General features: G+C 40.9%; 1 protein-coding gene and 1 pseudogene across 1 annotated transcript; both read left to right on the top strand.

The window, feature by feature from the left end:
* LOC118392925 (pescadillo homolog) overlaps positions 1-1,755 on the top strand; it is a 30,814-nt pseudogene extending 29,059 nt beyond the window's left edge.
* Positions 1,756-5,248: 3,493 nt separating this feature from the next.
* Positions 5,249-12,671, top strand: LOC118392924 (galactosylceramide sulfotransferase-like). Its single transcript, XM_035784954.2, has 3 exons — positions 5,249-5,769; positions 10,074-10,220; positions 10,503-12,671. The coding sequence occupies exons 2-3, from the start codon at positions 10,093-10,095 to the stop codon at positions 11,656-11,658; spliced, it is 1,284 nt and encodes a 427-aa protein (XP_035640847.1). The 5' UTR covers positions 5,249-5,769; positions 10,074-10,092; the 3' UTR covers positions 11,659-12,671.
* The last annotated feature ends 3,062 nt before the right edge of the window (positions 12,672-15,733 follow it).

Below are 15,733 nucleotides of genomic sequence, written 5' to 3'. Positions count from 1 at the left end.
AGATTGAACTTCACTGAACTTTATAGAATTCTCTAGAAAGGATAGTTAACGTTGATAGTGTTTCGCTGTTCTGTGGGAATTGTGCTAGAATCAATGCTAATCTACCGAAACAAAATTAACTATGCAAGACTTAGTATGCAAAACTAACTGTGCGAGAGATTTTCTTGTAGGCAGAGCGCATTGGAGTAGGATTCTATTGCATTGACAGGCATGGCTCCGTTCCGTATTCTACACAAACCGGTGCGCCATATTCAATCAGAGCTGCAGTAGGGCCATATGCAAATTGCCATATATGGATCTGTACCATTTACATTGAACTGGACTATGTTTATAGCATGAGCAGTCGTGAGTAGATGTGTTTGTTTTTAGATCAAAGTGAGAGCTACATGTAGCCACGTGTGCACCATTGTTCATATGTTTTGCTAGTCAGTGAATTATTAGCCCATTTATAGATCATTTGTTGTCAACGATGGGGGAGTGGGTGCTTCCTACAAGAGCACAAAACGTGTGCGTTTCTAGCCGTCTTTGTCAGGTAAGTCAAATTAATAGCTTTTTTTCCCTCAAAGGGGCAGTGTTGTATTTTGAGACCAGCTTGAATACTCTAAGTAGGCAGGGGTTAGCTTAATTTGTCTGATTCTCAGTAATAATGGTATGGGAATAATTATGCATTTTTATTTAAGTCTCATGGACTGTAGGCCTTACATTGAACACCACACATTGGCTGCTACTGTAGGCTGCATGATAGAACAGTTATTTTCTCCATTGTTTCAACATTATGATCAAATATCCACAGTAGCCTACTTGACCACTTAACTGTAACTTGAAGTGGGTACTGCCTCTGTTCAGAGTAAATGTGCGGCGGAAGTTTTCACAATGTTCAAGTTTGCGCCCAGCAGACCTTAAATTTGCTCAGTGCCCCAAAACAATTGAGGGAACATTTCCCAACAGTACTTTTAATCTCTTAGAAAATATAAAAACAATCTATTCATACTAAAAATATATAATGCTATAAAACTCTAAAAGTAATATAAAACAGTAATTTACAATCTATCAAATCCCTTAAAGAGCATGTGACCTTGGTTGCACACCCATGAATTCTTCAGTCACTCCACTGTTCATTAACTCAATCTGATTTCCCTTCGCAGGCAAACAAACTGGCTGCCAAGAGAAAGGCTCACGAAGACACCAGCAAGGCAGAGAAGAAGCAGAAAAAGGCCAAGAAACAGTAGCCACCTAACGGTGGAAATTCATCAAGGACTGGTTTTGATTTGTATGGTTGTCAATCATACAAGGTTAACGTCTCATGAAACTCATGGGTTTATTATGGAAAAAAGTGAGTTGGTCCCATGGAGATTGAGATCAATGTTAGTGTCATTTGTCAAGCATGTTGGCAGGAAGGAATACTGGAGCAGTCACATTGTTGCAAGATATTATCCACCCTGCCTCGTCAAACGTTGAGGTGAATGTCTGCTTTGTTCTTATTTGTGTGAACTCTGACATTCTGGTCAGTACTCTGTAAAAGAAAGATTTGACCACTGATTAACCCTATTTTAATCTATTAAATGGGGTTCTGTGTACTCCATTTACTGTTAATGACTAATAACATAAACAACAAGCCCTGCTGTCATCAGAGAAATTAACTTTGCTTGAAACCTCCCCTAACAAAAAAACAACACTTTTTGTATACTTTTAAAAAAGTAGGACACTCTTTTTGCTTGATGTGTAATTACAATAAATCGTTTTTGTTTAAAGTAACCCACTTCTTTGAACTTGAGGGCAGGGAGCGATGCATAGGGTAACGCTAAGTTACAGTTGAAGTCGGAAGTTTACATACACCGTAGCCAAATAAATTTAAACTCAGTTTCACAATTCCTGACATTAATCCAAGTAACAATTCCCTGTCTTAGGTCAGTTAGGATCACCACTTTATTTTAAGAATGTGAAATGTCAGAATAATAGTGATTATAGCTTTTATTTCTTTCATCACATTCCCAGTGAGTCAGAAGTTTACATACACTCAATTAGTCTATGGTAGCATTGCCTTTAAATAGATTAACTTGGGTCAAATGTTTTGGGTAGCCTTCCACAATCATTTTCCTCTCTCATGAAGCCATCTATTTTGTGAAGTGCTCCAGTCTCTCCTGCCGCAAAGTACCCCACAAAATTATGCTGCCACCCCTGTGCTTCACGTTTGGGATGGTGTTCTTCGGCTTGCAAGCCTCCCCCTTTTTCCTCCAAACATAACAATGGTCATTATGGCCAAACAGTTCTATTTTTGTTTCATCAGACCAGAGGACATTTCTCCAAAAAGTATGATCTTTGTCCCCATGTGCAGTTGCAATCCGTAGTCTGGCTTTTTTATGGCTAATTTTTGAGCAATCGCTTCTTCCTTGCTGAGCGGCCTTTCAGGTTATGTCGAAATAGGACTCGTTTTACTGTGGCTATAGATACTTTTGTACCTGTTTCCTCCAGCATCTTCACAAGGTCCTTTGCTGTTCTGGGATTGATTTTGCGCTTTTCGCACCAGAGTACCTTCATCTCTAGGAGACAGAATGCATCTCCTTCCTGAGCGGTATTTATTATTATTTTTTTTTATTTTACCTTTATTTAACTAGGCAAGTCAGTTAAGAACAAATTCTTATTTTCAATGATGGCCTAGGAACCGTGGGTTAACTGCCTGTTCAGGGGCAGAACAGGCAGCGGAGTCAATCACCACCTTCCGGAGACACCTGAAAACCCCACCTCTTCAAGGAATACCTAGGATAGGGTAAGTAAGGGTAAGTAATCCTTCTTCCCCCCCCCTAAAAAGATTAGATGCAAGTGGCTGTTCCACTGGATGTCATAAGGTGTATGCACCAATTTGTAAGTCGCTCTGGATAAGAGCGTCTGCTAAATGACTTAAATGTAATGTAAATGTAAGAACGACAGATTTTGTACCTTGTCAGCTCGGGGATTTGAACTTTGCAACCTTTTGGTTTCTAGTCCAATGCTCTAACCACTAGGCTACCCTGTATGACGGCTGCGTGGTCCCATAGTGTTTATACTTATGTACTATTGTTTGTACAGATGAATGTGATATACCTTCAGGCATTTGGAAATTGCTCCCAATGATGAACCAGACTTGTGGAGGTCTACACATTTTTTTTTGAGGTCTTTGCTGATTTCTTTTGATTTTCCCATGACGTCAAGCAAAGATGTACTGAGTTTGAAGGTAGGCCTTGAAATACATCCACAGGTACACCTCCAATTGACTCAAATGATGTCAATTAGCCTATCAGAAGCTTATAAAGCCATTACATTTTCTTGAATTTTCCAAGCTGTTTAAAGGCACAGTCAACTTGGTGCATGTAAACTCCTGACCCACTAGAATTGTGATACAGTGAATGATAAGTGAAATAAACAATTGTTAGAAAAATCACTTGTCATGTACGAAGTAGATGTCCTAACCGACTTGCCAAAACTATAGTTTGTTAACAAGACATTTGTGGAGTGGTTGAAAAACTAGTTTTAATGTCGCCAACCTAAGTGTATGTAAACTTCCGACTTCAACTGTACCCATGTCAACTTAATGTCTTTTCACTGTTTTGTCACATTACAACCTTTTCTCAAGACTTCATTATGAAGATTTAAGTTGTGCTGATCCTTTGGATTAAGATACCTGTGTCAGTGTCCTATTGTAATGCATTACTGACTATTCCTTCTATTCACTGTACCACTCACTGGGAGCCAAATCATTTATTGGTGCCGGTTGTGTCGGTCTGTGCATGACAGAAGGCAGCCTTCTGGGTTCCATATATGCTGGTGGTGGCACCGTCGGACCAACTCTGATACCAAAGAGGTGGAATCTGATGCCACATCATGAGGACTGTGGCGGGGACAGAGGCTGAGGATGCCATGTTATCAAAGTAGCCTTTTCCACAGTGCTGAGCTGGCCTGATTATGCATCCCCTTCATTGCTGTAGGCCACTGTCCATAGGGCTGCGCACAATTGGCCCAGTGTCGTCTGGGTTTGGTTGTGGTAGGCCATCATTGTAAAAAAATATTTGTTCTTAAGGTTACATTTAAAAGTCCTGAAACCATGACGTGAAAGCACAGTACATTTGGCGTGGCCTGCTTTGGGTAAATCAGGCATGTGGTGGGGGCTGAGTTTGGTCCACTATCCTGACCTGTGGGTGGTAATGATGAGGGACTGCCCTCTGATGCTGTGATCTCAGTGGGTTAGGGGCCAGTCCCTCCTGCTACTCAATCTCCTTATTCACTGACTGACCCTCCCACTCACCAGCATGCCTCAACTACATTCCACAGATGCCAGTCCGAGTCTCAGCCTGGCACTTGGAGCGTGTGCCCGCCAGGGTGCTCCACGCTCAACAAAAGGTTGAGTGTTCAGACTGGGGGGGAGAGACTATTGGTATGGTCCCTCTGGTTTGAAGGGCTACAGTGTACAGAAAGGGGAGGACAGTGCCCACCTCCCTTACTGTAATGGTCAGTGCTGTATGACCACATATTGTCACATCCCGTCTCCCAGAGCCAAATGGACTCCTCAATCCCTGGCTCGTATGGTCGTTCTCTATTGACATCTTACTGCTGTTGAATGGCCGGTAGTGGTACAAAATAGTGTTCCATATTCTCACGAGTACAAAAGACTAGCTAGGCAAATTTCCATTGAAATTGTTTTTTAGTCCAGTAGTAGGTTGAGTCTGAGTCAGGTAATCGTGCCTCAATTTGAAACAAAATGCAGAATGAATACAAAAAGCTTTTAGAAGCATAATCAATCTATAGCTTCAAAATATAAATAGGCTGTTGGTCCTTTAATTTGAGAACGGTAACAGTTCTCCAGCCAATCCCTCCGAGTGAATTTAATTTAGGATTGTTTCTAAAAATGTATTCTGTACTGTAACTGGGTTCACCACAAAACAAAGACTACATGAAATGGAATACCCATTTATTTTCAGTTTATTTGGACAATAATCTATTGTCTGTCGTTCCTAATAACAGCCCTTGGTTGTGTGTTATTTACAATAATCCATGTGTTCGCATGCCTTAACTTAATATTTGTATATTCTATTCATCCAATTTTTGTAAAAAGTTTCTACAGTATATGCAAAGCTTGCTAAAACAACTTTTGAGCAATACTGTAGTGAGACAGCACGCTTGGAGAAGATGGCACAATCGAGCTCTTTGTGCCTTGGCTCTCTGCAATTGTTCTTTTTATATTATTTGCTACCCCTCCTATCAGCTTTCAGCTCAGACTAGTGTCTGCTCTCAATAGCCTTCTGTATGCAGCCAGAGAATAGAGCCCATGCCCTGGCCCCCTCTCTTTCTCCACCTCTTCCTCTCCATCTCTCGTTCCCTCTTTCTTTTTCCCTTTGTGTCTCTCCCTCCCCTCTCGTTCTCTTTTAATCACAAACAAGTGCAAGTCCTGACGGAGCCTGATGTCACAGGCTGTATTCAGTTGGATCTCATTCAGAGTCGAAAGTGGAGCAGAAGAATCAGGTGTGCATAATATACAGAGAGAGAGCGAGCGCACCTGCCAGATGAATTGGCTATGGAGCGTTGGGCATAACATATGTAATGAAAAGGAAAGCACTTGACCATGTGGTGGGGTTGTGACACCGTGTGTGACCCGACGAGCAGGCACAAGCAACCAGTGGACCGGACAGCTCCTCTGAGACGCACTGCTATGCACTCTGAGGAGAAACAACAGTCTTAGGTTTTAACTTCAGTTGCATTTTTCATCTAACTGCAGTTGCGGGATTTATGCACAACAGGGTAAGTGTTATGTTTTACGAATAGAATGATATGAGGATCATTTGAAAATTAAATGTATATTGTTTTTTGGTCGTATTCTTTGACAAACGGTTTAATAGAATGATCAGACTGCAACTATAATATATTTTTATCTCAAGTTTATGAGCTCTGAAATGTGAGCTGAAGAAAATTGTTTCTGCCATGCGATAGAGCAGCCCATTTAGTTTCATTCAGACGAGTTCTTTGGGCATTGCCAATGAGATGGAGTGCATAGTAACTTTGCCCTCATATTGAATGCTTTCCTCAATGTCTCTTTTTGGGGGTTCATTGTCCCGTATGTCGTCATGCATCGTATGTCATTATGTGCGTCTGTGACTGAAGGTTATGACATCATTAGATAATGGATACATTGCTGCTTATGTAATTTGTGGAGAGCGTGACTTTTGCCTTTGACCTTCACCTTACGATTCGATTTGAATGGTATTGTATGCATAACGTCTTAGCACCTACTTATATCAGACCATACTCAGACAGTAGATGCAATAAAACGGGACACATTAACAGACACCTGCCCAACAAGCAATACAATGCCATTACAGTATAAAATGGGGTCTGAAATTATTGCGAGCCTTGATAAAGAGCAAAAATGACACTCTAAAATAAACTATTCAAATACTGGGCTACAGGTAACTTCCAAAATAATGGAAACGCTTGAGTAAACGAGGGATACACCTGTCAGGTGGGTGGATTATCTTGGTAATGGAGAAATGCTAGCTAAAAAAAATAAACAAATTTGTGCATAACATTTGAAATAAATATTTTTGTGCATTTGGTAAATTCCTGGGATCTTTTATTTCAGCTCATGAAACATGGAACCAACACTACATGATGTGTTTATATTTGTGTTCAGTATAGTATAAAATAATATCATTTCAAAACAATTTTGAGCATACAAAATAGCTCAGTATTTGAATTATTTATTTTACACAGTAATTTTTGCTCATCTTTATCAAGGTTGTCAATATCTTCAGACCCCACTCTATATTTCTATATCACAGCCATCGTTATCTGAAATGATGACTTCATTCGGGTTCAGAAATTGCCAGCAGGTGTTAAACGCAGGCCCCTGGTGGCCCCTCAGGTTTAATTCCAGGTGCATCCCTCCCAGAGGCAGAGGAAGCACTCAGCCTAACGAAGCACACATCTATCTATACCAAGGTCCATTTTCAGGTTAAACAGCTCCATGCAAAGTCCCCTGTTCAGGAGGACTAGTGCTCAAATGTCTCCCATATATCCCAATGCCTGGGCTGGTTTGAGGGCAGGGAGAATGGCCCCTCATGTGCCTCCATAATGGCCCCTTCATGAAGCTCCCTGACAAAGGAGCAAAAGACACTATCTACTTTATCTACTTCATCACAACAATTATCAGTAACAAAACTTATTTTTTTCCATCAGACAAAAAATGTATCACACAAATGTCTGCAAAATTGGAATAGTGATTCTAGCTGATGTTAGACCCAAACATTTCTAAGGGATTTCAAAATTATGGAAACTAGTTTTTGATCTTTTCAAGGAGCTGTTTTGAGGAGAAACCTCAAACATAAACAAAGATTTGGGAGCTTTCTGTGAAGTCAAGAGTATTTTGATAGTGGTTTCTTGATTTGGTTTGTCTTTAGTATAGTTTCTCCAAACTGCTACAGGTGGAAACCGGGTGACCTATGATACCTACTGAATGCTGAATGCTGACTCTGGGTCACTGTGTTTGCGTTTACACAGGTAGCCCAATTTGTATATTTTTTCATTATTTGTCTTTTGACCAATAAGATCTGAAAAAGATCTGATGTGATTGGTCAAAAGACCAATTAGTGGGGGGGAAAAAGATCAGAATTGGGCAGCCTGTGTGCAGTCCGATCGGATTCCAGGCTACAGGGGGAATAGCTGCAGACTCAGACTGGATCACTTTCCAGCCCAATGCATTATTCATCTAAAGGATAGATGACACAGAAACACAGGGTATATCCGGCCTTGCTGTAGTGTAGCTTCACTGTGCACTGTTCCGATTAAAGGCACAGTGGTAACACTTTGCTTAAAGCATGCAGGTGTAATGCTTATAACTTGTTATAAGAATGTTTAAGCCTTTATATTGTCTTACAATTTTAAGTCTCTATAACATTTCAACTTAAATGATCATAAACTCTTGAGTATATAACTTTCATGATTAGGTGCTGGGACATATACCTTCTTTGGACAATATGCCATTGGGCAGTTTTCTAGGAATTGTATAAAGGATGCAGTATCAATCAATCAATCAATCAAATATATTTATAAAGCCCTTCTTACATCAGCCGATGTCACAAAGTGCTGTATAGAAACCCAGCCTAAAACCCCAAACAGCAAGCAATGCAGATGTAGAAGCACGGTGGCTAGGAACAACTCCCCAGGAAGCCCAGAACCTAGAGAGGAACCAGACTCTGAGGGGTGGCCAGTCCTCTTCTGGCTGTGCCGGGTGGAGATTATAACAGAACATGGCCAAGATATTAAAACGTTCATAGATGACCAGCAGGGTCAGATAATAATCACAGTAGTTGTAGAGGGTGCAACAGCACCTCAGGAGTAAATGTCCGTTGGCTTTTCATAGCCGATCATTCAGAGTTAGAGACAGCAGGTGCGGTAAAGAGAGAGTACAAAACAGCAGGTCCGGGACAAGGTAGCACGTCCAGTGAACAGTATGTGGGTTGAAACGATCAAGGAATGCACTTTTTCTTTTCTTTTTTACATTTGCTCAACATTAACCGGGTAGTTGATGTGAAGTTACAGTGGGGAGAATAAGTACTTGATTCACTGATGATTACTTAAAAATCATACAATGTGATTTTCTGGATTTTTGTTTTAGATTCCGTCTCTCACAGTTGAAGTGTACCTATGATAAAAATTACAGACCTCTACATGCTTTGTAAGTAGGAAAACCTGCAAAATCGGCAGTGTATCAAATACTTGTTCTCCCCACTGTATGCTTTAAGTGAATGCTTTGAAAAAACAACAATATTGCGTTAAAAAAATGTATATGTCATTGAAAGATAGTGATCTAATAATAGCACATAACATGAGACATTTCTGTAACATTTGTCATAACCTGCCATAATATGGTCATAACACTGTCATTACACATATATTTAGACCTGTTGTGACATATGTAGCATTATTTTATGGCCGGTAATGACCCCTACATAAGAGTGTCAAAACCCACGAAACCTATCACACAAGGCAAAACATTCCATTACACCATAGCCTTCTTGTCAACAGTATGTTTGTTATACAACATTTTCCATAATTGACCATATTCAATTATCATTGTAATTACATGCACATTGATGTCATACATGCACCTACCCCAGTGCTCTGTTGCTGATGACTGGGATGAACACAGGAGCAGGACTAGACACCCTCTTTTTGATTGATGACTGACATAAGGGCATGAACTAGAAGCACAAGCATTTCGCTACACTCGCATTTAACATCTGCTAACCATGTGTATGTGACAAATAAAATTTGATTTGATTTGATTTACGTGACAGGCCTATCTGGCTAATATGATTATGGTGGTCCTAATGCTTCTTGACAGAGTCATAAAGTGTATTTTCTTAGTCCAAGTAAAGTGACACAGGATGACGTAAATGTAAATGTCATAATGCTTCTTGACAGAGTCATAAAGTGTATTTTCTACTTTCGACTGTGAAGAATTCAGTACAACTACAAAGGAATTAAGAAACAAACTTTCAAACAAAAGGAAACTTATTTGCAGGGAAAAAACACATTTGAATAAATGTGGGTTTGACACTCTTATGTAGGTGTCATAACCAACCATAAAAAAGCACAATATTTATCACAACAGGTGTGTATATATATGGGTCATGACAGTGTTATGACCATATTATGACAGATTGTGACACGTTATGTCAACTGTTGTGACATGGTTATGACCGTGTCATAATGTGTTAGGACGCTGGGTGTCGAGTAAAGTGTTACCGAAATTTCAATTATGCCTAGAGATAACCTCAACAGATTGAACAGAGTGGATTTCTAAGAGTTGTTCCATTACCAGAGGCACACAATGTCCTAATTGGAGACAGCCATCTGACTGAGCTGCTGTGTGTGTTCCCAAATAATTGGCCACAGGAGACAGTGGATCCAACGGACTTGCAGAATCCATGTCAATGAAAAAGTTGAGGTCATCGATGAACCATAACCATAGAAGATTTCAGGACTGCCAGTCCATTGTTTTGGTACACTGGATAACTTCAACTTAACTTACATTTTTGCTTCAGATAACTTCTATTTGGGACCATGGTTGGCAAGCAGGGGAGGCAATGGAGGTCGATGTGCAAAGGCCTTGTCCTGGGTACCCTACTCACTAGCTGTATGATCCTGCTCTACTGCCTTTCTGCTCCACAGGCCCACTTCAACCTGCCTGAGTAAGCCTCATCCATACTCTTCTTACTGGGGGGGGATGTTGGTGCAATGGTTGGGCATCCTTTGAAGTATATATTGCATCAACAACATTCAGTAGCAATATACATGTATATGATATAGCCCACAGATGATACAGATACTTTTATTTGCCATATGAATGATGGTAGTACGCTACTGTACTATGGGAGGCAAAAGGAGTTTTCTATAACATTGCATGATGGTAAATCAGTCAATAACATTGGTAATTTGATAATGTGTTGTATTTGTACGCGTGCTCTCCATAGGGGTCCAGTGCCTTACTCCTGTTCCCATCGACCTGCTCAAGCCCACACCAGACTTTTCAAAAACAGCTCACACCATTCACCGGGGCAGACAGGCACCTGCACTCCCAAAGTGGACATCATGTTCATGAAAACCCACAAGACAGCTAGCAGCACACTCCTCAACATCCTCTTCCGATTCGGAGAGAAGCACCGGCTCAAGTTTGCCTTTCCAAACAGCCGTAATGACTTCTTCTACCCCTACCCATTCCAGCGCTCCCAGGTCAAGGACTACAGGCCTGGCATGTGCTTCAATATCATCTGCAACCACATGCGCTTCAACGCACCTGAGGTGGCCAAGGTGCTTCCTACAGACACCTCCTATATCACCATCCTCAGAGACCCGGCTGAGCTCTTTGAATCCTCCTTCCATTACTTTGGCCGCCTGGTGCCCATGACCTGGAAAATACCAGGCGAGGACAAGTTGGGGGAGTTCCTGCGCGACCCCCGCCACTACTTTGACCCCAATGGCTTCAACTCCTTCTACCTCAAGAATCTGCTGTTCTTCGACTTTGGGCAGGAAAACACTCTGGAGCTGGGCGACCCGCGGGTAGAGGAGGGCATCCGGGCCATCGCAGGCCGCTTCCAGCTGGTCATGCTGGTGGAGCACTTTGATGAGTCCCTCATGCTGCTCAAGGACGCCCTCTGCTGGGAGATGGACGACCTGCTCTTCTTCAAGCTCAACGCCCGGAAGGACTCCACCGTGTCTAAACTGACCCCGGAGCTGAGGGTCAAGGCCCTGCAGTGGAATGCCGTGGACTGGAGGCTTTACCAACACTTTAACGTCACCTTCTGGAGGAAGGTGGATGCATACGGACGCCAGCGAATGGCCGACGATGTGGCGGAGCTCCAGAGGAGGAACGCAGTGATGGCGGCAGTCTGTATCGAGGGAGGCCATGCTGTGGACGCAGGGAGCATCCAGGAGACAGCCATGCAGCCCTGGCAGCCCATCGGGGAGAAGTCAATCATGGGCTACAACCTGAAAAATAATGTGGACAAGGCCCACCGCAAGCTGTGCCTTAAGATGCTCACCCCAGAGCTGCAGTACCTGACAGAGCTGGGGGTCAACCTTTGGATCACTAAACTGTGGGGTCATGTGAGAGACGTGATCAACTGGTGACTAGAGGGTGATTAGAGAGACACGAGCCATGGACCAAGAGAGTGCGGCTGTGGGTGTGTGCCTGCTTGTGAGAGCCCCTATTGGATTGCATAGCCTCCAAGGCCTGAATGCCTGCAGAAGATCATAAGGGGTTTGGTTTTGCATAGCCTTCTCAATCATGGTATGATGAACTCTTCCTCTGTGTCAGCAGTATTGACTTGTTTGCCTTAAATACAGTACATGTTTGCAGTATGTAATGTACCTGATAGGTGCTTGAGAACCGCAGCGTTTGCGTTAGAATCTGAAGATAAGCATAAGCATCCCTCTTTAAAATGTATGTGTTTATAGGTATAGTATACTGAATACCCTTTATACCCTCAGCCCTGCCAATCTTAGAGTATTTTTGAAATAAAGACTAAATTAAAAAGATGTCTGTTGATTTGACTTATCAAGGTTGTTCGCAAAGTTAATTGTTAAAAAATGATGTCTTGATGTGCATTTTCCTTTACTTTTCAAGACGTATATCTAGAAATCACATCATCTCAATTTTACAAGTCATGTTTGTAACAACATAATTGTAATAACACCAGGTCATGTAATAACTTATAATATTGTACTACTTTACACCCACGTTAGCCGTCATGTTTGTAACAACATAATTGTAATAACACCAGGTCATGTAATAACTTATAATATTGTACTACTTTACACCCACGTTAGACGTCATGTTTGTAACAACATAATTGTAATAACACCAGGTCATGTAATAACTTTTAATAATGTACTACTCTTTCTGGATAATGTTATAAATCACCAGATAACGTAATTGTTTAACAGATAACATAATACATTTTTCTTGATAACGTAATAATATTACATTTTTCTGTGATTATTCTGTGTATAAAAAAGTATTAGACCAATTAGAAGAACATCTGTAGAAAAAAAGATCCGAAATAGGCTGCCTGTGTTAACGCAGCCCATGTGATTGAGTTGAACCGGCAGCATTCAGACCTTACCCTGTCTCTGTCTCCCAAACAGGAGTATGTAGCTTGATGGGATATCTCAGCGCAGCGGCTCCTTTCTATCCATTGCTTCCGTCTTTGATTGGTCAGCTTCCGGGAGGAGGAGGAGTGTGGTTGGCAAGGGAAATAAGTGTGGGTAATAAGTAACTAAAAGACATACAATATTATTGTAGATAGAAGAGTATAGAATAAGATGAAAGGTAGAAATATAGGATGTTTTTTCCTTGTTCTTTATTTTCTTCATTTATTTAAAGGTTTTGGGCTACTATCCCATCGGGTGTGATTTGTCTTGCTTCTTGTTTTGTGAATTGTTTTGCTTCTTTTCTTCTTGATGGGCATCATCTGGCTTTCCATGTGTTGAGTTTAAGGCTGAGTGTTTAGATCTGAGCCTGGATCCGGGAAGGGGTCAGGTGGGGGCTTGAATAGGAACCTTGTTTTGGGTAAGGGGTACCGGGGTTTGGGTACGGACTCGATTTAGTGTAACTAAGGGGTATAGTTGTGAAGTTTTCTTTTAGGACAGGTGTCCAGTAGGGTGGAGAGAGGAGTGTCCTTGTAATGAATGCTTCTTCAATTGTTTTCTTTAGTGATAGGTTATATTTTGCTTTGGAAATGTATTGTTTTCCTAACAGGTCCAGGCATTCAGTGATGGTTTTCATCCCAGAGATATCATGGAGGTAGGTAACAGTTAAGTTGCTTTGGAGGTGGTAGACTGCTCTTATTGCGGTGTTCTGCATGACTTGTAGTTTGTTTGTTTTTAAAGTTTGGCTGATGACATTATCCAGGCTGGGGAGGAGTACTCGAAAACAGGCCTGATGTAGCTCCGGTACACTTTCAGTAATGTAGTTGGAACTGCTCTGGTACACTTTCAGTAATGTAGTTGGAACTGCTCTGGTACACTTTCAGTAATGTAGTTGGAACTGCTCTGGTACACTTTCAGTAATGTAGTTGGAACTGCTCTGGTACACTTTCAGTAATGTAGTTGGAACTGCTCTGGTACACTTTCAGTAATTTTTTAAAATTTTATTTCACCTTTATTTAACCAGGTAGGCTTTGAGAACAAGTTCTCATTTGCAACTGCGACCTGGCCAAGATAAAGCACTTTGAACAGACAACACAGAGTTACACATGGAGTAAACAATTAGCAAGTCAACTGCAGTCTATATACAATGTGTAAAAGGCACTTTCAGATTAACACTGTATAAATGATTGGAACTGCTCAGTATAAAAACAGTATGGTACACTTTCAGTAATGTAGTTGGAACTGCTCTGGTACTCCTCCCACACAGGGCTTTTTAGATGTTTTATTCTTCATTTTCTTTCTGTTTTGAGGTTTTGAATGTGTATTATCCATTTCATATCTTGCTGGAATGTCACCCCCAGGAACTTAGCATTTTCTTCTGTATTTAGGTTTTGTCTTTAAATGTGTTTAAACAGTATAATTGATCAATACACCATCATACCAGGTCATTTAATGCTTAAAAACATAAAAAGAATGAATAAGATATTTGGCTACAGACGTGCCATTTACTACTGCTTTGGTCCAAAAACAAATTTTGAGAAATTACTTCAACACATACTGGAGGAGTTAGTGGGTAAACTAACAAGTGGCTAGCTATGTTTGTTGCGGCGTGCATGACCATAATGACACATCAATGAACCACCAAAAGCACACCCCATTTCTGTTAGAAAATTTAGAAAAAGGCGTTGGACAGTTTTTTGTGCGAATAGTAGACCGAGTCCAGGTAGCAGATATAGTAGTCCAGGTAGCAGATAATGGACAGGGTGGGTTGCACCAACATGGATGAACTCTTAAACTGGGTTAAATCAAGGTTTATCTGTTAATATTGTTGCACTAAATGTTAAACCTAGTTTAAAATTAATCCTAGTTATATGAAATCCTTCCTCTAATCGAATATTAGTTTTCACTTTAAACTTAGATTAATGTTATGCCTGTTGCTCAATGAATTAAAAAAAATATATGTAAACTAAGCTTGGAGTTTAATTCTAAACTGCCACTTGAGATGGTTTAAAATGGCAGCATATCTACTGTGGAGAGACCAAAACGAGTTCCTCTGTCACGTCGGTAGAAAGGGTCGGGAGACAGGCGCAGGAATGCGTAATCGTTTTTTAAAATTATACCCAAATTACAGCATGCCGTGTAAAGGCAAGGGGACGAAGACCAAACAAACACTATACAAAACACTGGGTAGAAACCCAAACAAAAGAGCGAGGAGTACCTCCAATAAATAACACAAGCGCACAATGATTAACACACGGGATGAAACCCGTAATCATCTGCGCAATCCACAATGGCACGAAAACCAAAACACACAGCACAGGTACTCACACAAACCAACGGACATTGTAACAATAACCGACCGGACACTGGTAAACCAAGGACCCACTTATACAATTACTAATAACTGGGAATAGGAGCCAGGTATGCATAATGAAAGTTCTGGAGGGATCCGTGACATCCTCAGAGAATAATTAGAGACAAGTTGAATCCTGTTGAATTTTATGATAATTAACATATTATTAGTAGGCTATTTACGTGCCCATTTTGTACAACAATTGAATTGGGGCTTATGATATGCCCATCCTTGGTAGAAGTATGATGTTATGTAAGTTTTAACATGCATTATAGTCATTGATATTTACCAGTTATTTATGCTAACTAAATATTTGTGGGTCAAGTTGTCTGTCGTCATCATAGGGGTTATGGAGAGGGGCAAACTATTGGGGAATCATCTCACATATCTTTTGGGTGATAGGATCCCCTTGGACAGAGGCCCCCCTCTGATTTGGGTCCCTCTTCTCTTTAATCCGTGTCGATCCATTACATTTGTCGCATAAAATGGCCCTCTTTGTATCCTCCAGTACGTTACTAAATTCCTCCATCAGCTCCGACAAGAGTTTTTTTTTCTCATAAGAGTATGAATGCTATGCTAGCTAGCTTGGTTTATAAACTAGCTAGCTACAGTTGCTAACGTTAGCTAACAAATTTGTTTTCTCTCTAGTACTGGCAAATAACACCTTTTAATTTCAAATCAGCCAATTTAATTGTTGCATCT

The sequence above is a fragment of the Oncorhynchus keta genome, chromosome 14 (genome assembly GCF_023373465.1).
Source record: "Oncorhynchus keta strain PuntledgeMale-10-30-2019 chromosome 14, Oket_V2, whole genome shotgun sequence".
Lineage (NCBI taxonomy): Eukaryota > Metazoa > Chordata > Actinopteri > Salmoniformes > Salmonidae > Oncorhynchus > Oncorhynchus keta.
Note: the sequence above shows the minus strand (reverse complement) of the source record. Positions and strands in the feature narration are given on the sequence as shown.